The sequence below is a fragment of the Brachyistius frenatus genome, unplaced genomic scaffold, assembly GCF_029030835.1.
Source record: "Brachyistius frenatus isolate BFR_SWC_R1_liver_20210118 unplaced genomic scaffold, ASM2903083v1 Contig_153, whole genome shotgun sequence".
NCBI lineage: Eukaryota > Metazoa > Chordata > Actinopteri > Embiotocidae > Brachyistius > Brachyistius frenatus.
Window position 1 is genome coordinate 390,667 of NW_027210752.1, and position 26,196 is coordinate 416,862.

At 40.3% G+C, this 26,196-nt stretch overlaps 1 protein-coding gene across 2 annotated transcripts in view; it reads left to right on the forward strand.

Moving 5' to 3' along the window:
* LOC138631335 (MAM domain-containing glycosylphosphatidylinositol anchor protein 2-like) overlaps nucleotides 1-26,196 on the forward strand; it is a 184,579-nt gene that overhangs the window by 80,279 nt on the left and 78,104 nt on the right. For both annotated transcript variants that reach the window (XM_069716190.1, XM_069716191.1), the window contains exons 4-6: nucleotides 12,339-12,535; nucleotides 18,627-18,759; nucleotides 18,997-19,266. In XM_069716190.1, coding sequence (XP_069572291.1) covers nucleotides 12,339-12,535; nucleotides 18,627-18,759; nucleotides 18,997-19,266 — 600 coding nt within the window. The remainder of the gene's footprint in view (nucleotides 1-12,338; nucleotides 12,536-18,626; nucleotides 18,760-18,996; nucleotides 19,267-26,196) is intronic.

The following is a 26,196-nucleotide window of genomic DNA, read 5'->3' on the forward strand; positions in this document are numbered from 1 at the left end:
CAAATAATCATTAGACACCGACAGCATTTTCAGTGTTTAGAAACTAATAAATCATTTAACTAATTTAAAGATATTGTCAACAACGCAAACAGCATATTTGGGGTTATGTATACTAATTACCTGGGGCAGTTTGTATTATGGGTCCTTTTCCCCGTCAAATAAATGGTGACCTCTCTCCTCCTAGGCTATTTAAAGAATCAATTTGCCCAAATTACTGTTGAAATGACGATTTTCTCACTCGCCTCTTGATGTATCTATTTACCCAGAGTTTTTGTGTTTTTGTGTATTTTGTAGGTTTGTAAATTAATGGATTTTCATTTGTGATGCTCACATTTAAATGAAGCATTTCAAATTCAACATCTCTTTGCAGAAACGTGAGTGCCACCCCGGTCAGACACAAATACACACACCAATCTCACTCCAGCTGTTAGTTGGCATCCCTGTGATAGTAAATGTCAATTTTTACAAGTTACAATTACAATGCATGAAGAGAACCATGTTGGGAACATGTTGGGACTGTTGTTCCAACATGTAAAGATAATACTAAAGAGAGAGAGAGAGAGAGAAAATGAGAGATCAAGTAAAACACACACACACACACACACACACACACACACACACACACACACACACACACACACACACACACACACACACACACACACACACACACACACACACACACACACACATTATCCAAGGCTATGCTCACTTCATTGTGCAGATATTTTGAGCTTGTTTCACTTTGCATTATTTTCTGATTTTACCAGTCTCTTCAGTCGCAGAGATTTCTGGTAATACAACTGTGATACAGTTTTCTGTGGACTGTTTCTTCAGCCGAAAATATTCCCATGAAATTTGTAAACACGTTAATTCTGGGGATTAAGCTCCATTCTATCAGGCTCTGGTTCTGAAAATAGATATTGAATTTTAAAGCATGCTTTGAGTATCGTGGGTGAAATTTCATTCACCCACAAACCTAGAAAACCTTGACACTGTGTTTGCACTTCTCCCATTCATTTTTAACATTGTGTACCCACTGTTTCCATAGTTGCAAGTTTACATACAATAGTCAGTGATGTATATTTTCCATTGCTTTAATTTAATGAAGTTAACGATATAGTTCTGCTATTTTAAACAGTTGTTCTATAATAGTTCTCTAAAGACTTACTGCCTGATTTCAGTCACTACACGTTCCTGCAAATGTTTCACAATAAAAGCCTTGCTAAGAAATAAAAGATCTCTGTACTAAAAAGCTATAGGGCTTTTAATTTGAAACAGTTATAGGAAGTGTTGAGTTTGTATTCATGTATAATGCAATAACTTAACACAGGGCAAATGGTAGCGGTTCAAAAGCAGGCTTCAAATTGACAGTGATTCAACCAATAAACCTTAAATATCAATGTCAACTTTGACCATTCAAATTTTTTTTAATCTACCCTGAGAGGATCTTTATAAAATATATTGTGCAATCAACCATAAACCATTCATTTGGAGCCTATTTAAGTCATACAAAACCTCACAGGATATCTTCATTATCAGTTGTGGAACGTGAGAGAAATGACTGACAAACTTTATCTTAGTCTGTCTGTATGACGTGTTCCCATGATATGAGGTGATGCGTTATACAATTTTGTGAAAAGATCCCATAATGTATGTAGACAAAGATATATGTGCAGTGCCTGTTAAGTGCTTTTGGATGGAAATGACCTGGTGTGATGAATGGTGTGATACAGCCACGATGAGTTATCCGAGCCTTGTTTCAATCAGGACAGAATGAATCAGCACATTATGTGTACATTATGTAAATGTTTGCTAGTGTGGTTAATGGCAGTAAAGCCAGTTCACGACTGCCCATTACTCTTTCAAGGACTTGCTCTGGGGAGGGGCCCCCTAATCAGAGTAGTGGAGTCAACCACGTCTCTTGCCTTTGTTTTTCTCACCATCAGGAGCTTAAAGCAGTGTGTTTGTGTTGTATATGCTAATGTGATCATCTCTTTTAGAATTTCATTGTGATCTGCTTTTTGGTGTGTGTTTTTTTTTGTTTACATCTCTCATGGTGAGGAAAGGCAACAGTAAGCTAATTGCTGGCTATTATTTATCTTTAAGACTGTATTTTTGGACATGAGCAAGAAAGCCCCAGTTAAAAGACCTCAATATTCAGCAGACATCAGGATAAATACTGATGATATTGATCTAGAGTTCTACTCACTATAAATCTGAATTCTTGAACTAGGCTGGATTTAATGACTGCCTGTGAATGATGTGTTGTTTGAAGAAATCTCATGAGGTCAGAAGTTTTGAGGCAAAAAGCAGTTTGAAGAATGCTGTTTTAACAAGTACCGTGTAGGTTTGTGTGTTGTTACCAAAAGAAGATCAAGGAGACAAGAAAAAGAGAATCAGCAAAGACAGTATGACATATGTAACATGATACAGAACCTTAGAGACGTGCATTATAGACTAGGGATGGGCATTTCTAGCAAAAATACGATACAGTACACTTATGATATGCCAATTTTACCTGGAGAAAATGTTTTGATGGCTGTAGTCAACTTTGCAGGTCTCCCATGTTTATAAGAGCATTTATTCTCACATGTTTTGTTGAACACTGCTAGTAACATGTTCCTTCTCTCGACCTCTCGTTGTTTATTCTAAGTTGGCAAACAGCTTTTAGGTGCATTACCGCATTAATACATTACGACTAGGCACTTGTAAAAATGAAGTAAATACAACTTGTATGGCTATTGTAAAATCCTGAACCATCCCTGTACAGGAACAATGAAATGTCCTCTCAAAATTGTAAATTGATGTTGAAACAGGATCTTGCAGTGTGAAATAATGGCGTATCCATTAAAGAAAGGATAACACTTGTTAGGATGGTCATTTATGAACACTTTTGGTGGTCAGACTATATATTCATACCTGTTGGTACAATATGAGTTTACTGTTGAAAACTCCCTGATGGTGAAATGCCAATTACATCAGTAGTCCAACTTGCATCAGCCAACTGGAGGCCAGTCTGCTGTTGCAAACAAGGCAGGTCATTAAATGATTAAATATATTGCTTTTTTTCTTAGACACAACAATGCCACAGATGACTGACATATTTGGTCATCTTTCTCCCCCCAACACACACACACACACACACACACACACACACACACACACACACACACACACACACACACACACACGCACACGCACATACACACATGCTTCCTTCATCCGATACATCCATTTTAATCTGCTAAAGCACACCACACTTGTTGCTTTATTCATATTGCGTGGAGAAACATGAAGATGATGATTTTTCTGAGAAATTTAGAGTTTTGTTTTTTTTATTGTTGATGTCAAATTGAAAATGAGCCTGTAACATTAGTAGAAAAATGTTTGTTTTTTTTAATTAAAAAAAAAAAAATCCTTTCAAATCATCTTTCAGGAAAGATCTCCCATGCTTGGCCACTCCAGACCAAACAAAGGAGAAGGTCATTAGGCTGAAACCAGAGAAATAAATACATCATGTCACTGGTGCTTTGCCTCCAACTCTAATGGTGGGCTCCTAGGTGTTGTTGTTTAGATCACTGGTCTGTGACCTGCTTGTTTTCTAGAGAGATGAATTAGAGAGGAGATGGGCTGAGGCAGACGCCACTGTCTGAGGGAGAGAATGAAGAGGAGATTCATTACTCCTCACCCCCAAACACACATACGGACACCAACACGCGGACACACACAGAGCTGAACTGGGTCTCATTATTTCCCCATTTCCATCACCGGGAGGAAGTAAGGTCTTTCAGCCTCCTCAGTGAGCCTGCTGACGTCTGCCCCTCCATTTATCACACACAATGTCCATGTGTGTGTATGGGTGCGCACACACACACACACACACACACACACACACACACACACACACACACACACACACACACACACACACACACACACACACACACACACACACACACACACACACACACGTTGGTCTTTTACACACACCTACAGAAATGCAGTATTCCTCCAAAGACAGCATAATTGGAAAAGCACAGTCACTGAGGAAGACGGAGGTGCGGCTGTCCTAAGATTCGTCAATGCAGCTCCAGCTCTTAAAGCAACAGTTTATATGGGACAGTTAAAGGGCACGATGACTTTATCCTGCTGGAGGGAAACATCATCCGCTCTGTGAGCTTGAGAATAATGTGTTATCATATTTTTCACTTCAAGGGAAAAAGAACAATCAAAAGTTTATATTTAGGCACATAGAGTTTGAACACAGCAAATGAAATACATCTTTTTACATCCAAACTCATGTTATTAAAGTATTTTTTGTTGGTTTTTGCATTAGTAGTCAGTAACCCAAGAGGACAAGCCCAATTTACTACACATTAGAGCATCTTCTTACAATTTTAACAGGACCATTGTCCTCTATATCCACTTAGGCCGCTCTACCAACAGTGTAGCACGCTGTATCGTTCACTATCGCTCCATTGACTCCATTTTGCTTTGCTACTTTAATTGGCAGTAATTACACTTAACCAGGCCTGATAACCGTGGCCTCAGAGAGGGAGTTAGTTACCATTACCTTAATATTGAATGCATATCCTATGATGGCTCGAGAGGGAGTGAGAAAAAAAAAAAAGAGCGAGTGCTTGTGTAAGGCAGAGGGGTAATCAAATAAAGGATATTTTATTGAGGAAAAAGAGAGGAAAGCAGCTTTCTCCTTCTCATCCTCCCCCCTTCCGCAGTAGAAATTAAACTTCAAGTAAACGCAGGAATGTGGAAATAGCTAATGAATAATTCAGCACTTGTTACACAGCACCACAGAGGCATGCCAAGCAGCAGCCATGGCAGGGGTGGTGTGTTGCCCTTTACAAGCCTTAACCCGACTTGTCCAGTTGGGTTAATGTTCCTGGCACAGACAGGGAGTACCCTTCATAAACCCACCGATCGCAAAGGTTTTACACTTTATTAAAGCAGCTGTCCCTACTCCTGGTAAACTAACCCGCTGATTACATTTCAATTCAAAACTGCAGTTATTAAAGCGACGATGGGTAATACGTGTAATGAATCAGCACAAACAAATCCACCTAACCTCTTGAACCTGCAGTGTTTCATTAGAAAAGAGATTGTGGATATGCAGTATTGTTCTACTGATGCAATCAGAGCAAAAGCGGTGATTCATTTGTTTGTTTTTTATGTAGACGTGGTAAATGCAAGTGACATTCCATTCATTGCCGCAGTAGCGAATTCGGTGTGTTTTCAAAAAGCGCATTGTCATCTGCCTTTCATCGCTTTTGCTTTTCGCTTTTTATCAGACGTATTAGAAATGTGGCCGTCACAATAATTGTCATAGATTTTAGTGCATACCCTCTGTTTTACTCAAAATAAATATACAAACATGTGTTCACCAATACATCTAAAAAGTGATAGACACTAAATGAGTAGTCCCAACTGATAAAAACCAATATTTAAAACTTGATTATAATTATTATATATAGAATCAGTAAAATACATATCAACAGTTATTTTTAAATTGGAGAAAGGATTTGCCTTCAGTAAAACTCAACACTGAAATTTGGAATAACTCACTGTGGGCTCTATTTTAACCATCAAAGTGCACAGTCTAAAGCAATTACATTTAGGGTGTGCCCAAATACACTTTTGCTAGTTTAATGTTTAATGTGAGCGCAAACTAAGGCACATGGTTCAGATGGGTGGGACTCATCTTTTCATTAATCATAGGTCTGTTTTGTGGGTAACACAAGTCAGAGTTTCGGCTTTAAGAGCCAGGTGTGCTTGTACTTGGTGAATTCCTGTTATAACAACAGATTTGCCAAGACGTCAGAAAGAACGCTTTTCTGCAGAGGAAAGAGATCTGCTCATGTGTGGATTGAGCTGATTGATGAACGCAATAATAATCTTTAATATTGGAATCATTTTATTTATAATTCTTCACATGTTTGTATGCTGCTGCACATTCTTTTTTGTGTAACAGAGCAGTGTCTGTGCGTTGTGCCCCCGCCTAACATCTTAATAATGTGTCCTTAAAGTAGTAGTAAAATACTACGCCAGTGACTTTAGACCAGGTTTTCATTGATCAATGGGTCTAACCATTCCTTATTTTATGACCAACTCGCCCATGGGTAATCAGATCCGCACAAATCCCTGGATGGAAAATGAAAACTCATTTTCAGAGCAATGACTTGATGTCACAGCGAGGTGCCAGGAAGGCAGATTATACTCCAGGAAATCACCACCACCACTAAGAAATAGCCCCCCAGTGATATGATTCTCCCATTTAACTCTGCAAGAAAGCCAGTCAGCATATTTATCAAAATGTCAAAATATTCCTTTAAGGTAGGAAATGGAGTGTGCCTAACAAATAACTCATAAATTGATTTAAAGAATTCCCTAAATGATCAAGACACTAACAGATGTTTAGCCATCGTATTGTGTAAGAAGGAGCATCCCTAACATTTCTATAGATGAACAGTGGCCAACAGTTATAGATTTTCTGGCAGGTGGTGACAGCACTCTGCATCTTATACAGTATAATAAGGCATGAAATGTCCTAATAATCACGAGATATCCATCGTTGCTGAATGACCAGGCCATGCGTACATTAGTATTCTAAATAACCAGATGCACTCCGTTTGCATGGCGCCTCCAAACAATGTTCACGTGTTTCACAACACAATGACTGAGAGCTCCTCCCTGCTTTTCATCCCCCCCCCCCCGACAGCCCTGAGAGCAGTGCAGCACATGAAGCTGCTCACGCTCATATCTCATGTCTCAGAGAATGATATTCAGTTTACTGCGATATCTCTGCTACACAGGCGCCATCATCAGAGTGGACTTATTGCAGAAATAGATGCATCATGCTCTCGCCCACACCTCCAAACACAAGCCATCCACCGCCACAATCACACTTTAGTACGACGCAACAGCTGACACCAAATAGATCCGGCTGGCAGGAGGTGGTTTTGTGGAGAGTAGCCGCGAGATAGAGGTCACTGTCGCCAAGGGGTTGAGAGATGGAGGGAAAGGAAATGTTCTGACAGTAAATTACATGCTGGATTCACATATTCCATCAGAGGCCTCCATATGAGACGGATGTTATATATCACCGATATGGCTTATTAACTTTTTGACCCACATAAATGGCATGCATTAAAGTGCACCATTCAGCAAACTAAGATTGCACACCATCTATATCATGTTTTATTTGTGCTGCCTAATGTGTTTACGTGTAACAGTGATGTAACACATTGTCTGCAATTTTGGGTCTCCTTACACTCCATAAATTCAAAGCATAATGCACCACCCTGGAAATATTTCAACATTTCATTGAATTTCATCTTTAATCATCACTGCATATTATCTCCATTTTCTATTCATCTCGAGGCTTTTATTAAACAGCTACCAGTTACTGTATATATTAAGGAAGGGTATTTTAAGCAAAAATACTATTAGATATTCGCTCTGAAGTAATCGCCTGTAAATCGACTATTCGCACACGCCTGGATGTACACACAAACACACACATTAAGAAAAAGAGATTCACTTACACTCTAAATTAAGGCTCAACAAATGCCATTAATCTTCTAAAACTTTCACCTTGACCAAAGCTGATGAAGAGCATGCAAGCTTCATCGTTGAGGTGAGGGCTGTTGTTTGTGCTGCACGTCCAACATCAAACTTACTTCATCTGGCCATCGATTATTGATCAATGGATTGATCGCTGTCTGCTTGGTTCTTCACTCTAAAAAGCCTGCTTAGCTGTCATTATGCTGGCTTTACCTACAGAGTTTGCACTGCACCTCATCTTCCTTTATGTTTTGAAGGACTTTCAGACAGCTTTCTGACGCCTGTAGTCGTCTTTGTTTGTTTCTCCTGTTCGCATCGTGGCCTCTAATCTCACAGTACCACACAGTTTTACCTGGCAAAGCTCTTTGGCCTTTAGCGATGTATTCTTCTGCTCCTTATGTTGTTTAATTGCGGCTGGGAAACAGCTTTTAGGGGCATTATCGCCACCCTCAGATGGAAATAATGCATGAAATATAGTCGCATACATAAATCATTTCTTTTTCATTTCAATGACGATTTGAATAATCAAAAATCATGACCCATCTCTCGTATACATACATAACTTTTTAAATGAACAGATGTCTTTGAGGGCCGTTTAATCTGTTCAGAGACAAGGTTCCTTGGACAACAGTCCCGACTGAACAACCAACATCTGATCTGACCAAACAAGGTGGTCTTTGTTTGGCTCAAACTGAACCATAGTTGGATTAATTTGCAGTGTGAACACAATGTTCAGACTTTTCAACCAATTCCAGAAAGTTGAGACATGCTACTGTCACCCCTTAAACAATAGAATAAGGGAAACCACTGGAAGAGTGAAAATGAGTAGCTTATGGGAGGATGAAGACACAAAGTATAGTAATAGTTATTTGGTCAAATTGTTGACTTGGTCAAATCAACTTGAAAAATCATAGAAATGCTGAAACTACAAATTTACTTTCTGAGAGGAAAATAAGCGCTGGTAGTAATGCATAATAATATGAGTATCATGGCAATGAAATTAATCTATTCATTTTTCGCCATTGAAATGGACAAGACCAGCAGCCAAATTGACAAAATGGTGATGTCAGATGCACACCTGTCCACAAACCAATCAATTTCAAGGATAGGGAGATGCAGCACATGTAGGTGATGACAACAGGATGTAGGTATGTCATTCAAAATAGTAATATGAAACCAAAACTAGCCAGATGTATACCATTGTTTACATTTGTTTAAATGTATACAATGTAACCACATTAATTACTAATGAATGTCTAAAGAGCTACAATATCAGTTCACCCCTTATTGTTTTCTGTTCATGTGGAGATCACTGTGTTTTTTTATAACTTTCTTTCACACTTCAGCTTTGAAAAAAAGCATTGCTGAGATGAGGTAAGGCCAGGCTGCCACGTAATAACTTCTCTAATCACTTATGCCACATGCCCATATTTTTACCAGAGAGAAAAGAGATCTCCAAAGAGAGCAAGTCAGCCTCATTTCAGTCCAGGAAACAGCTGCTATAGAGTATCATTACCTCATTAACCCGACATGCATTCCTACATACTCCCCACCCTCTTTTTTCCTTGTGTTCCTGTTTGTCTCTCACCACGACCCCCCTCCGTTTCTGCTTTCTTGTCTCTTGCTGTCCCTTGGCACAAAATAAAATAAAATTGTTTGCCGATAACACAACAGGCCTGTTTTTGCTCATGAAAGACTTTACAGAAATGTCACAGGTCAGCGGCTCCCGCTGGTAATCACGCTGGGACAGTGATTAGGCAAAATTAATCGCAAGCCTCTGTCGCTCATGGCTTGACAGCCTGGGAGCCCGATAGGTGTTCGCATCCCAGGTGACTTTGTCAAATCAGGTGGAGAGGGTGAAAGACATCAAAGCCAAAGAAAAAAAAGACAAACTCGTATTAGATTAACACCCGAGAGAGAGACCAGAAAAAGGTGTGTGTGTGTGTGTGTGTGTGTGTGTGTGTGTGTGTGTGTGTGTGTGTGTGTGTGTGTGTGTGTGTGTGTGTGTGTGTGTGTGCGTGTACATGGATTTTTGATGTCTGTGTGTGTATGTGGGTGACTATGTGTGGGTAGATAGTGTGGGGTAACGTGTGTGTTTTTGCGCAGGTGTCGGCTTCTTTTTGGAGGGAAGTGGAAGGAGGGGGACATGAAAGGAAGGAGCGGAGGTTTGATGTGATAATGAAGTGCCTTCTTTAGTCTTCATCTTTGCTTTTATCCAAACCACTCACTTGCGCCTATTTGTCCAACAAATATGTCGCTAGGCCTATGAAGGCGTGCGTTCTCTTATTCAAACAGGAATATCAACATCTTCAGTTTGTTTGAGGTTTTTCTTACTTTATAGACTAAAAACATTGGTGATAAATTGAACGTTATACCTTTATTTTTATGCTTGTCTCGTGAGACCTCCTTTGAGTCACACAGACGATGCGTCTGGTGCTTGCACATTTGTGTGTTGTGCTGCCCTGCCTCTACAACCCCCACATGTCTTAATGTCAGAGAAACCCAGAGTTTTGAGACTTGTCATGAGGTGAGCGGGAGTGATGCTCCGGTTAGTGCGCTGGAGCGTTTAGCAGTACATGGGCAGATTTACCGGCCTGTGAACCCATAAACCTGCAATTACAAACCCTAACAACTCTGGCGCAGGCGGCCTGTACACCGCAGTTTTCCTCTGGGCTCGGGGATTTAAGCTTCACAATCAGTCAAGCGTGACTTCAGAAGCTAATTGCACAAGAGTGACACACACACACACACACACACACACACACACACACACACACACACACACACACACACACACACACACACACACACACACACACACACACACACACACAACATCCTTACGGGAGCAAGACTGATGGTGGAGGTGGAATTTTGTTTGAAATTCATCAAATTTTAATCCAGTGCGTACATTTCCATATTTCCATATTTATCTCTTCGCGCTCCTAGCATCCACTTCCTCTCTGCATATCATTTTGGCCCTATTAATAGATCAAGCCGCTCCTTACCTCATACACAAACATACAGAAACACACGCTCACATTCTTGTCACCACAAGAAGGAAAAAAAGAAGAAGACAACCTCCTGTCGGGTCCGGCGTTCAAAGACATGTGTATCCCAAGGTAGATAGGGCTGTCAATGAATCACTCCATTTCTGCCACGGTTGGTAAATTGACTGTTTGAAGCAGGAAACAGATGAGGCAGAAGCCGGGCAGAGTCTGAGATAAGATGTAGGATTCATACTCTCCCCCTCCTCTCTGTAATGAATCAGTATATTTACTTAGAGCGATCTACTCTTCTAAAATGGCCCCGCCATTGCTCTGTCTTCTTTGTCACCCCCCACCCCACCCCCATCCCTCCCTTTTTACCCACCCCCAAAGGTAATTGCTCTTACCTGAGACACTGTAATGGATCCTGGATGAAGTATTGACCGCTGCTAGAGTTTGATTAAGGGGCTGTAGGGCAGAACACGTCTTTAATGAAACTGAGGAATCAGCATTCTCTGGCTGGTGCGTCGAGGCTGGGTGCTGTGTGCCGCGGCCAACATGCACCTTGATTAGGACCTGATCCTCAGCAAATCCAAGGGTGGGCCACAGCCACTGAATTAAAAGTGATGAATTCATCCATTAATAATACCTGAGGCATGTGTAGTTTTTCTCTAGAGGCTTATAATCGTTAAAGATTTGAGCATTCATTTACTGTAAGCTGTTTGCGCTCCCTCACTCGCATAGTCGCCCACCAGCTCAATCATCTACCTTGTTGCTCTCTCACTGACACACTAACTCACTCATTAATACACTCAATCACTTTCCCCTTTCATATGCAAAAGGTCAGCCTTTATCAGTTGGAATTTTACCATGAGGGATAACTTGCATTAGCGTCTCTCATCCTCTCCCTTAAATTGCCTTTTTGCTTGCGTTAAAAACTGATTGCATCTCACATGGAGATGAAAGGGGAACAGCTAGCTCCCCACGTTCTTTGAGCGTGCAAATGGACATAATCTAAAAGGCGAGTATTAGCATGCTAAAAAGACACACAGCCATGATGAACACCATTTGCCAAGGCTTAATGCGATAGCCGGGTAAGATGATTAACTTTGAATCGATTTAATCAACCACAAGCGCTTTCTCAAATAACCAACTGTCTAGTGTTGGGGTAAAATTTCCCTCAGATCTGTTGGGAAACAGGCAGGATAACAGATGTGTCAAATTACAGAGCGCCTAATATCGGCGTGGAGGCCATCCAAGCACTACTCTTTGAAGCGATGGACATCAAACATCATTTTGTGCACAGTATTTGTCGTCGTCTCTCTTGTTTGGAGCTCACAGTGGAGTGCGACTTGGAACACACAGCAGCTCAATTTGACTGGGAAGTCAATGTGCCCTTGGGCTGCATCCTATTGACTTAAGTAGTTCAAGTAGTAGGCTTCTCACCTCCTCTCTCCCATCGACCTCAGAGTGCATGCCAATAACTGGCTCTCCTAATGCAATGAGAATTCTGACCCTTTCGGTCCGACCTTTAACCACAATCAAGAAGCAGAGCTTGTGAGAGCCTGTGTTTGTGTTTACTGCTACTGTAAATATTGCATACTGATTTGTTCATTGTTGCTGCGACAGCTGAGCAAATACATATTTCTTTTGTGAGGTGTGGTCAGTGTGATTGATTGATCCAAGGAATTACTGACTTGTTCGTCGACAACTCATGGAAAAGTGTGTGTTGATAGCATCCTCCCTTTTGTGTGTGTGATCCTCTCGTAGACCTTGATGACCCTGTTGTGACGGTGCACCAGAGTATAGGAGAGGCAAAGGAACAGTTCTACTACGAGAGGACCGTGTTCCTACGTTGTGTGGCCAATTCCAACCCGCCTGTCCGCTACAGCTGGCACCGCGGGAGAGAGGTCCTGACGCAGGGCTCCGACAAGGGTGTAGAGATCTACGAGCCGTTTTTCACACAGGTAAGACAGAGTCAACGTGATGCAGTTGTGAACATCTCGAATCAGACAGAATAGTACTGGCGTGGAAAATCTGAATTAACGCTTAGAAGTTAAAGAAAAATACTTACAAGTGGTTAATGATTGTTATACAGCATATTATGGTAATCGTCACCTTATTCAAAATATCTCGAGGCTTAACACAGAAAAGCTCCAGGTTTATAGTGTACAGTCACCAAAAATCCTCATTTCATTGTCAGTTAGCCGTGGTTGCATAGTCACCTCTGAACGTACCCTCAACATAGAAATCTCCAGTGAGCAGACTAAAACCTTGCAAGTAGAACATTGTCCTAATTTACAACCTGGGGCTCTAAATTTTGACCTTTTACCTAAGTTCATGTTGTACTCAAACAAACCCACATACACATACAGTCATGTCTGTCTATCTTTGTGAGGACACTCATTGACATAATGCATTCCTTTGCCCCGACCCTAACCATAACTATCCCAATTAAATGCCTCACCTTAACCTTTACTCTAACCCTAACTTAAACCTAACCATAAGTCTTAACCCTCAACTCGCACTTTAAAGTTGCGAGGACCATCCTCAAAGTCAAATGTGTTTTTCCCCATATATATGTTTTTTAACCAAACTTGGTCCCCACAACTACAGAAAGACATGTACCACACACACGCACGCACACACACACACACACACACACACACACACACACACACACACACACACACACACACACACACACACACACACACACACACACACTTTTTTTTTAATCTTCCAGTGTGGGCTTAAATCTGAATGCACACCAACCCATGATGACATGTAAAACAGTGGGGATAAAAATGTAGGTCCTCAGGGGTAGAGCCTGCTTTTCAAAGGTTGAAACTTTGTTTTAGGGTTAGCGCAAGAATTAAGGTTAGGATTAAGGTAAAGGTTAAGGTAAAACATTTAGTTGTGATGGTTAAGGTTAGGGTAAGGACCTAGGGAATTCATTATACCAATGAAAAGCCTCATAGGGATAGTGACACACTTTAAACTGGGACAGAATCCCATTTCAATGGTTAACATACAGATGCTGATGTCTAGTTTCTGAGCAGAGCAATTTGTCTCTAAGAGGTAAATGAATATGAATTTAGGATTAACATATTGATATTGATTACACATAAGCTAACAACTGAGTTTATGTTCACAACACATGCAAAGAAAGATGTATTGTTTTATTAAGTAAGCACCATAGGAGTCCTGACCTGGAATTGTTACCACTGAAATATGAAACTTCTATTGTTTATTTATGTTAGTTGTCATGAAGACATCCACATTATGCAAGCACCTCCACCCCTACAAACTACAGGGGAAAAAAGGTTGATACCGAACAGAGGATGTGAAACAGCTAATAAACTTCAGAAGTAAGAGGCACAGGATGTGTTCATCAGGTGCTAAATTTGCTGATACTCATTCACGCAGTGTGTTCTCGCATTTAGAGATCCTCTCATGACCGGAATTAAGTTGCGACTGCGGCACCCTCCTGCGTGTAACCAAAAGACACGATGCTCTCTCTCACCACGGGAGTTTGTGTTTGTATTTAAATGTGTGTTTGTAGCTGTGATTGCTAATTTATGAGTCAAAAAATATTCTTGACGATTAATGTGACAATAGATAGATTGAGCCAAGCATTTATTTTTTTTGCCTCAACAGATGTGCAACTAAAGATTGTGTTTACAGCACATTCACAAATTATCAGATGATCATGATCACTGGAACAACTGCCATTTAAAGAAAAACAAAAAGATGAGCCTTTCACTTAAAGTAAACAAATCTTCATAGCAGTGATCTCATTATTATTTGCAGTAATTCAAATCCCAGTGTATTGTAATACAGTAGATTGAGGATCATGTTTTATATATTCAGTTAGGCTTTAAACAGACTCTACAAATATGTAAATTATGACATTTATCAACCTCTCTTGACAATGAGTAAAAGGCGTAACAACAACAACAACAACAACACACACACACACACACACACACACACACACACACACACACACACACACACACACACACACACACACACACACACACACACACACACACACACACATTGCATTTTTACAACAGAGATGAGTAAGCCAGGGCTGCCAATTAAAGAATAACCACAACATCTTGTGTAATACAGTAATTCTGACATTTTATGTATTGGGAATAAGAGTATTGTTTGTTTAAAAAAAACATCAGCCTAACTCCTTCATCTTGTTGAGCAGTGGGACAGTAAAACTTGTATTTATTGACTTCATGAATAGCAATATAAATTCCACTAATCCAGTTTCACGCATTACATGCATGTTGAGGAATTGCAGACGCAGAAAGAGTGGGCTTTCTTCACAATCAGGGCTTTCAGACCAGCAACTGGATTTTCTTTACAATCTGAAAATTGAGAAGCTTTGTTCCAAGAAAGGATTTTGGGCAGTCAACAAAGAACTGATTGAGATTGTTCAGTCACTTGTGAGGCAATTGTCATTTTTTTGAATTGATTGAGTTGAATGTGATTTGTGTGCCGAGCTGGGCATCGCAGAGAATGCAAATCTATGCGAAAGAGAAGAGAAAGAGAAGCGTGAGAGGGGAAAAGAGGCTTAACAAATAGAGAGAGAAAACGGAAGTGAAATTGATGTTTGGCCAAATGGAGAAAGATGGCTGGGAGCTAATGGAGTGGGTGAAAGAGTCTGAGGAAGCTATGCAACTGAGCCTCAAAAGGCACTCCTCCTTTTTCTATCCTGCTCTTCCTACCTCTTTGCTCCTTCCCTCGCTCCTTCATCCTGCCCTCTATTAAAGCTTTAATTGGGTCTGAAAATTTGAGCGCAAGCCACAACCCGGAGATTAGCATTGCGTGAGTCCAAACCCAAGTAAATCCTGACCAAACTCTAAGTCATTTTCTCATATAAATGGCTAATAGCATAATTTCTCAACAATATATCTGAACTTGCCTGAAACATCCACAGACAATTGAGGGACCCATTCGTAACTGACCCAAATCGAAGCTGCAGGGTAGAGTTGAGCCCACTTTTGTCCGTTCTTCCATTTTGGCCGGGAGGATTTGCAAGTTAACTTTGTCTTTATGCCTTCCTCCCTCCACTATTCTTTATTCCAACTTCACTTCAGCACCTTTTTTCAGCATTGCAAAAGTTTTATATTCCCACTGATACTGTAGAAATGCAGAGGTGGCATTTCAAATTCTGCACGGAGAATGGCTTTGTAATTAAGTGAGGCCCAGAGCTGTGGTTTTATTGTAGAAAACCTGTCCTTTCTGCTGTCTGTTAACTTTCTCCTCCACCTCTCCCGCCATAATTTCCCCCACAAAGTACCGGAGAATAGCACAATTACCAGAGGTATAACCCATCCATTTCTCTTCTTCAGATTCTCTGCTTTTATAGGAGTTGATATCTTTAGATGTTTTCTTGGAGTATGATGTTCTGTTTGAGGTCTAAATCTTGAGGTGGTAACTTTTTAAAGGTCAATTAATGTCAATTATGACAATTTTCTCTACCAATTTCTGACAAGGCCGCTTTTATGAAAGCTATTTAAGATGCAATGAATGGCTTAAATAATGGGTACTAAATCATTCTGGATTGATTCATAAATTACATTTTTAAGACAAATTTTGGAATAACCAGGTTGTGGAAAATCCTTCTGCTTGACACTTCATTTGTCTTTTTAGCTCTTTAATTCGTTAAGGAGATCCCTCCTATGGTCTGTTTTTACATTACATTACATTTCATTTAGCTGACGCTTTTATCCAGGGCAACTTACAATAAGTGCATTCAACCATGAGTGTACAAACCCAGAACAACAAGAATCAAGAAAGTACAAGAAAGTGTTTGACCCGCTGTCTTCTGGAAAAGGGTTGTGGGACATCTGGACCAAAATCCAGTTATTGATTTCTACAACATTTTATGAGGATTTATTGTTGACCAGCAACGTGAATGTGAAATGGTTCTGATAAGAGCTTGTTTTATCACATTTTTGGGTGAAAAAGTTCCAATTGTATTAATGGAATAACACTCTTTTTCATGTGGGACATGTTTAAAGGTCCCATATTTCACACTTGTCTGGTGTTTTACTGCAGTCCTGATGAAAAAAGAGGATATGTTTGTGGTTTTCATTACTAAAAACCATCTCAATATAGTTTTACATCTCTCACTTCTGGAGCTCCACAAAGAACAGGTTGTTTTGTATCTGTGTCTTTAAGGCACATTGATATCAATGACCCTCTCTTCTGATTGGCTGATTCTTTTCTGAGTGACACACACACTCCAACCCACCACATGATTTCTTTGGTCTTTTAGCTTGCAAGCTCCGTTCAATTATTTTTTTCCTTATAAAAGATTGGACTGCATTCTGTGCTGAGGGCAGACATATGAAGTGGGTCTGAGTTTGTGACATCACAAACGTATAAAGGTCAAAACAGCTCGTCCAAATAGCAAAGCTGCTGAATACAGGCTGTGTGCATTTCTCAGTAGAATGAGCGTTTTGACACTTCCACAGTATTTATACTTTTATAATCAAATAAGAAGTAGAAAACTGAATTTAAACAATATGGGACCCTGAAAATGAACATTTTGGTATTAACGTGTGTTTCTATGCAGAAAAATTGCAATTATGACTTCATCAGATTTGCTGTTATAAATATCAATTTGACACTGATAAAAGGTCTTGCATTTCTTGAGTTATAATGAATCCTTAGAACAGCCCTTTACGTAGGCAGTCAGTGTATCCGAAGATTCTCTAATGAATTAAAGAGGGAAACAATGCTTCATGCAAGAACAGAATTTTCCACAACCTGGCAACCTAACAGTTCTACCTTACAATCAATCTATAAATCATTGGTAAGTAATGTAATAACCATTAATAAATCAATTAATTACAATTAATTATAAACATTTTATAAATCTGGCCTCATCGAAATTTAGTGAAATTATTTCCAAGTCATCTTCTTCAATCTTTTTTGGAGCCCATGTTCTTCTCCTAGCATGTAAATGCCCTCGTTTCATCTTTACAGGCAAACATTCATCCTTTTAAGTCATCCAGCTGGTTTTGATTTATTTCTTCCTGAAGGTGAAGTTAAAGCATGGAAACACAGCTGGACATACAATATTTTCTCCCGACAAAGACACTGCAATCCCCTGTAATTTCTTTGCCCTTTGACGACAGCCATTAAAGTCCCATTCCTGAAGCTCTTCTGTACTTTCATGTTCAATGTTTTCATCAATACGGCCATCAATCCCTCCGTCCAATTCAGTTTAATGCATTTGTCCTTTCTATTCCTTTCACTGGCCCTCGCATTCTCCAAATAGATGTTCCTCCCAGTTCCTTCCACCCCTACTGTGAGTAAAGCTCCCAGTCTGAATACCACAAACCTCATCCCCACATATCTACTCTAAAGCAGAGGAGGTGTCAGGAAGAGAAAGGAAGTGGGATGTGGGGTCCGTAGCTAATCTATTCCAAATAGGCATCCACAAGCCTCATTGGCTTGTGGATATGAAAGGGTGTGAGAGACATAATGGATTGTCATATAGTGTGGACTGCCGCACCACATGGGAGACTAGTGTTTTAATCTGCCACCCTCCCCTCTTCCTCCGTACACAGATCAAAGTTTTACACTCACATCATATCCTTCTGGGCGGAGCTCGTCGTTGACAGGCCCAGCTGGAATCAAAAACACATTCTCAATGAGATAGCCATTTATGTGGAGACATCCCCGACTGAGCCCGTCCGTATTTCTGGGGCTCAATGGTGGAAATGCTGCAGGGCCTTTCACTAGAAGCTAATCTGACACATTAATTTTCTGGAGAAATATCCGCTTCACTTTTATTTGGATTTCACAGTAACAATCTTGAAATCTGCTGCTTTTTCTTTTCACTTTTGTCTATGTTAAAAAAAAAAACTGTGTACATATTCATCTCATTGACCTTGCTTCGGAGCTATTTGGGCTTTGTCATCTCCTTCGCAATACCTAGTTTGTTTTGCATTTCTTTCACTTGATTATGTTAATACTTTTGCACACATTTGCATACCAGTGTTGGTTTAATCTGAGCTGCAGGGGGAAACGAAGATTTTGAAGCTGAAGAACCTGCGTCCTCAAGACTACGCCAACTACAGCTGCATCGCATCCGTCAGGAACGTATGTGGGATTCCTGACCGCAGTGTTATCTTCAGACTCACCAATAAGACAGGTACTTTGGATGACTACTTTCTTTTCTACACCCATTCCTCCCAAAATTCATGTTTTTTAATAAACTTTCAAGCAGATTGCAATTTAAAACCAACAAAACACACAAACTGTCTAAATAAATGTGGAGCAGACATGGAAACAGATGTGTGCAGTTTCTCAGCTGAGTTATACTGTAATTGTCAAAAGTGCCACCGTTGTCCAACCTTTTTCTGAGATGTCCCACCTTCTGTCTCCACAGCCTCCCCGTCCATCAAACTGCTGGTGGAGGATCCCATCGTGGTGAATCCTGGCCAGACAGTATCCTTGGTGTGCATCACCACTGGAGGAGAGCCGCCGCCTCTTCTCACCTGGGTCAGCAGCAATGACAGCCTGCCACAAAGTAGCGTGGTGAAGGGGGGCACGCTGACTCTGCCGGCCATCTCCTCAAACGAGGCAGGCGTCTACAGCTGCGTGGCAAGCAACAACGTGGGCAACCCGGCCAAGAAGTCCACCACCATCGTGGTGCGAGGTGAGAAAGCATGACAGCATATCCAAACACATAGAGCCGCAAATTATTAAACCTTATTGGATTATTCGCTTTTTTGTTTTATTGTTTTCGCTTGGTTTCTCCCAAGTTTTATTTTCTGTCTCCTAATAGCATTCTCACTGATTCTCAATTTTTATGGCTGTTCCTGCCCACTCACTTTTTCAGCCAATAAGACGCCATCTGTCGCTCTTTTTAAGCTCAGCCCAGCTCCTGCTGGCTACAACAACCAGAGAGGAAGACACTGTGGCTTTTTGCTCTTTATCTGAGAACCTCTTTAGAGTGAAAGTGCTGTTGAGGTAACCGTGAACCAACCACCCAACAACTGCCGTTAACATTTTCATGAAAAACAAAAAATATAAATGTCATTATATTACAGAGTTGACTTTCAATAGTTTGTAAAATTACTGCAGTTCATTGGTTCATTTGTGTATTTTACTCGGGTAAAGGGTAAAGCTGAAGGAAAGGTCAACACTAAAGAGAGGCAAAGTATTCCTAACACATACATCAAATGTGGAATTAAATGCTAAATAGATCTCTACAGTATAATCTGCCAGAGGCCTTAACGTTTGCGTAAATTCCCTCTCTGCCAGTAGTGAAGTACTTTTTTGCACACTTTGTATGACTGCACATATTTTATCACTGTTTTTAAATCATTTCCAAACTTGAAACATTTCAGGTTTAATTAAATGCAGGATTTTCTAACTTTTATTAATTTAGAATTTATGTTACAACATATTTAAATTAATTTACAGCGTTGCTGAATGTCCTTCAGATATGATGTATGCTCTTATAGTTCGACCTCACAAAAACAGAGTGCATCAGGTATTTATTCCAGCTGTGGTTACTTAAAGACAAGTCAAGGGCACTGCTCGAGGCTAAAGAGTGTGAAAGCATTGATGAACAGACACCGATTCAATGAGTGGTTTAACACCAATTTAGAGAGAGCAGCAGGACGAGGGGCCATTGCTGTCTGTTGGGTCATTATCAGGAAAATATTATTTTCTAAGATGCTCTTCACCTGAGTGGCACAGGAGGCCGGGGAGTGTCTGATCTGTAACTCATTGCAGAAATGACCGTTATCTGAGTACCACCACTCGTTCTTTTTTTTAATATTGACAGTTTGTTATGAAAGTCGATACTTCGACGATGATAAGCACTTCTAGGTATGATTCTGGCTCATGATACGTACAGTAAAATGCTAAAAATATATTTAAAAGCTGATACTTAAGAGAGGCAATTTCACCGTCTGTAAAGAAAAGCTGTTTTACTATAAGACCTGCACAGAGGCGGCATAATGCATGAGGAAATTGACTTTCATACTTTCAAATCGATTGCTATTGCTAAGCTGGAGGATTAGGGTGGCGTGCGACTCAGCTTTCATCTGTGACATAACAGAGGAGCCCGATGCCCTGAATGTGGAAGCGCAGGTACCTCTTGCTGGTGAATAAAAAGATGCAATAATTAGTGGAAACCCTACAAGCAAAAACAGCATTAATGCGATGATCCAAATGCGAAAACCGTATTCTGTTGTACATTTCAACTTTCCAACATCATACAAATGCAGCACAAATTTAAATCCGAGTTTAGCAGATTGGCTCATAAATGGAAGTTTTTCCCAGTTTTCTGCTTTCATCTCAGAGATTATGCCACAGCTCGATCATCAGGTCGCCTCTGTGCTCAGCCTGTTTGGAAGCATTTATTTATGCACCATATACTCCGTGGGATGAAAATCAAATCATCAACAAATCATTTCTGATGGTCCCCCTGACAGATAAACCCCCGTCTCCGTATTGTGAAAGTGCCCATAGAGTTGAGGACTTAAGAACTGGAGAGGCTTACATCAAAAAGAAGATGTCAGGTGCCCCATGGGAGCAAATAAGTCAGAGCCCGCTCACTGCAGGCAACTGCTCCAATAAATATCCCACTCTCATAAATGTGCCATACATCTGGAGCTGACAATACTTCTCATATGGTACCCTGCTAAAATATGACAAAAGAAATAAATAATAATAAATTCACTCCCTTTTTAAATATATATGACATTTCAATATACCCTCACTGATGTATCAGATTTTTCTAAGGCTATGGAGCACTTGTTAAAAGTTGAACAGGACGAATATGCATTATTCTGCTTGACTACATTTCTAGCAGCATGCACTGCTTCTGATTTGTTATGCAGTGCTTTATGGAAAAACAAGTATGCCGTTTATGTAGCAGGCTGCTACCATCACATGAGATCCAAAAGCTTCATACAACATACTGTTTCCATAACTTTACCTTTATTATTATCAAACTATTAGAGTTTAAAAAAAAAACTACTCAATCATGGGGAATCTCCATATCCCTCCTGCTAAAGACTGACAATGATAAACACCCATTTTTGAATAATGATCATTGATAGTTAGCCTTCTATGTTTTCCTAAAGCTTAAAAGTAATGACATCGGTTGAACTCTTTTGGATGCTCAAAGAAACCACAGTCAGACAGGGATAGGTGGCTACGTAAATTAAGAAATGGCAAGAAATTGTATCCTGAGTGTATCAAATCAATGAGTCGTTACACATCTGAGAAGGAATTGGAGGGGAAACCAACTAAACTAGACATAGGAGAGAGGGAGATGCTTAAATGACACAATTCATTAATAAGTGTCAAAGCAAATTAAGCATCAATAAAAACTGAAAATAAATTGGAAACATTCTCGCCAGATTGATGAACAGTCAGTCTTGTCGATGCAGCGGTGGGATCAATAATTACAGACAGTCTCTGAACAGAAGGAATGACATAAATGACATATAATCGACACAGAAAGTCCACTCGGTGTTAGTTTGTCACAAATTTTGGATCAACATACTTGAAGGAGATCTTAAGTTTAGAGACATATTTTCAAAGTCAATTAGAAAGGAAGACGACTAACTTAGATGACATCAGCATTTGATGGGAAACACTCTCAAGTCCAACAAAACATCACTGATGTCAGAGTGAATTTGGAGCGAGCTCTATGGACGGCATAAAAAGTGAACATTGCAGCTTTTTTAAAATTTTTATTCATGTGACAGAATAATAAACTAGGAGAAACAGTGAGTTGAAGAGAAGAAAGGAGGGAGGGAGCTGTATTTAACATCACTAATTAACAGGAGGGAGCTTCAGCATGTTATCACACACACACCTTAGGATCACCCTCCTGAGTCTGATGAGCTGTCACTGACGTAAATGCAATTTTGAGATCGGCACGCAGGAGATGATTATTGTCGTCATAGCTGTACAATGGCAGAAAAACTGTACGTGATACTGTATTTTTGTATCACTATAGATTAGATTATAAAACGTTAAGCTGATGCTCAACTAATGTCACAAGGTGCCAAAAACATGTCGCTTTTACAGTATCACCACGAGTGTTTTTCAGATAATCGTGTTTTAAAAACCGAACAGTGTCTCTTTTTAGAACACTTTCTCCATTGTTTGCTCGTGTGGCACTTTGTCAGACTGATTCCTCCTGTTAGTGAGTGTCATGTTACATGAAAACAAGCTCAAAGCATCTTTCCATATTAAGGAGCCTGGTGGGTGGGTGGGTGGGTGGGCGGGCTGGGACGATGAGGGTACGCTAAGTTTCCATCTTTACCAGGGAACTTCACACAACCATGGTTACTGTTAGATGTTTGAATTTAGAAACAAAGTGATGCTTTTTCCGTTTAATTGTAAAGTCACCCCATAGTGTTTAAATTTTGTCTAAACCTGCCAGAAGAAGACAGCAAAGGTTTGAAGAATGATCGAACTTTAAAAAAAAAAAAAATTAAAAGGAGAATGACAGCATTCACAGATCATCAAACTGCAATTTATCATCATCATCATCAAACGTGCAAAGTTAATTCATGCATGCTATTTTTCTCTCTATGAACTCATATTTGCAATGCTGCAGGGGAGATATAAGTTGTACTGTACATGATTAAAGCCTCTCATAATGTTATGGTAAGACTTTAGAGTTAAATAATTGTCAATTGTCTTGTGTGGGCACACTATGTACCCCAAACATACAGCTCACTCCAAAGAAATTTTGACTTTTTTTTTTTTTTTTTTGCATTTTCTGAGGTTATAGCCATGAAGTCCTCTCTTGCTTCATTCACATTGAAACATGACCATTTGCACCCTCAAGAGCATTGTTCACTCGCTGTGGGTTTTTACAGTCACCCACCTTCTTTGCCTACCTGGTTGTTTGATATTTTCTAGTTCTCCTGTGTGCATACCTGGTCACGTCTTCACTCCCCATATTGACAGAAAAATTGCTCTTCAATCTAAATGGCCACTCTCAATCATCTCTGAGTCACAAGTGAGCTCTTAAAGGCATGAAGTGACTTTGAAATGACAGCGTTGTCAAAAAAAAAACAGAAAACCAAAACCTCTTCAGATAAAGTTGAGATCTTAACATCAATTCAGCCTTTTGAAGCACAGAGATTGAAAACAACAAATATGAAGCTGCCCAAATACTGTATATTTACCATCACTTTTTATTTATTAGCCAACATAAACAGCCATACAGATCTGGTCCCAGCATATACTTTCGGTTCAGGTGATTGGTGGTCGACAACACAGGTGCAGACTCTCTGTGAAAGGGTTTTATACTCTACTTCCATTCCCTGTCAACTAGTTTGAGATGACCCTTAAAATGGCAACCCCTTCCAGTGAAAGCACAAAAGGAGGCAGAGTGGCTGTGGTGAGATTTTAGTTCCCAGACTGGGTCTGAAACTGTTTTTTTTTCTGTATTTTCTGTTAGTGACAATCAATCATGCATGAATGCAATCAAATTCCATTGAAACACTTTGGAATATCTAGTGTCTGTGCTGAATTCAATACAGTCTGCATTATATTCAGTATGTTATATAATACGCATATAATTCAGTCTCATTCCATTGTAACTAAATTATGATGTAACCACGTCGTAAATTAAAAAAGGCAGTCGTGCTTTGGTTTCCTGTAAATCTCATCTTACGTCTTTTCTTCCTATACTTGATGAAAATTAATAGAATTTTCACCCATTAAAATTAAAATTTAAAAATCATGTTTGATACAGTACAGTTGGTCAACTGGGAACTCTTTTTACTGACATGGTACTTTGATGTGAGGAGAAAAGGAAAATTGAAAGAGGATAAGCTCGACTCGAGGTTAAAGCACACGCAGACCTTTAGTTGCTCTTTGTTTGATGTGTGTATGTCTGTTTGAAAAAGAGAGGCACAGAAAAGAGAATGTCTTTATGTGTGTGCATTTGCACTCTCAAGAATGCTGGAACGCTCTGCCAGCTGTTAATATGTGTGTTGTGTGTAGGTGTGCTGCCTTGAAGACTTAAATGTGTGGAATTGTAAACACAGGAATCAGTGTAGGTCAATTGTCCGTACTCGTGTGTTCGCGTTGATGTTCATGTGCACACACCGCTTGTGTACATGATATACCAAATCATTTGGATCCGCTCCACTGAGTTTACTCTGCATGTTTCGCAGGGTCACCCTGTGGCCTCATCGTTGACTATCTCAGCATGTTCACCCTCCTCTCTAGTCCTTGAGAAGCCCTAACAAACTGCTGCTGCCAAAGGGGGCCTGTGTGTGAAAACACACATCTCTCCCCAGCAGATGGTAGTTTCTCTGGCCATACTCTCCCACAAGCCAGACTGCCTTCCAGGGCTTGGCCATCTCCACAGCCAGCCCAGCAGGCTACTGGCATCACATCACCCTGCTGACAAGATCCTTTTTATGGATTAAGGGTCTGCAACACGTCTTCAAATGCAGGTCAATATCCTGCTTTCCCCTGCCACTTCAGTCCATCCCGTCCCCGGCACAGACACCAGATTGTGATATATCTGCTGCGACAATGCAAAGATACTCCGCACTGGTGCTTTCTTTTTTTGTGTGTTTTGCATATCAAATATGAGTAGGCAGCTCTCAAATGGAGAATTGGTGAATTGAGACCGAACTGTCTGTAGATGGTGTTGAAATGGGCAGCTGGCCTGGCATTTTGTTTTCACGTCTCCCTGCATACACATACACACACACATGGCCGACTCTGTGCATGTGTTTTTCCATCTTTTAGCAAAGCAATGCGTTTTCCCTCTGTGTGATGTAGGGAAATGAGCGTTGCTGTAACTATCAAAGATTCAAGATCAAACGGCGATGAGTTGTCATTGGAATTCCTCAAATATTCCTCGGGGAGTGTCTGACAAATTCAGGTATGACATTTTTTTCCACTCAAAACATCCATCATCCCGACATGCCGACGTAGACACGACTAATTGTGCACACCCAGACACGTACATACATTTTAGCACATACAACGTCAAACAGCTTCCGTCCACACTTTGTAACTCTGACTTGAAGCTTGCTGGTATTTAGTGAAACAAAAAAATGCAACCTCTTTCAGTGTGGGCTCCCCGCTGTTTATATTTAGACTGTTTGGCAGGGAGAAAACAATCATGACAGGCCTTGTAAAAACCTCTCTGTCAGCATGTGAATCAACATGTGAATGACCCCTATCAAATTTGCTTTGGAATAAATTCTGGTCGAAAGCTGAATACATTTCCATGCATGAATGCCAGATTCAATGGCTGGATGGGCAGAACTCACCCAGGCAGGCTTGTCTCTTCTGCTGCGGCCCAAAGACTGTGTCAGTGTATTTGTTATGTGAATACACTGTTTCGTCGGCGCATGCGGCGCCCATGCGTGTCCATGTAAAGTCTTTTCAACATGAGTTAAAGCCAGAGGTCAGCTTGAAGGTTGAGTGTTGCAGTTTTTTTTTTTTTTTTCCCTGCCAAACAACGGACATGTGTAAGTGGTTGTGATATTGCAAAGCTGCTGATGCATGGGAAATGTGTTGGTGCCAATGTGAAGACACATGGAGTGATAAGAGGAAAATGAGAGGTGTTTGAATGGTG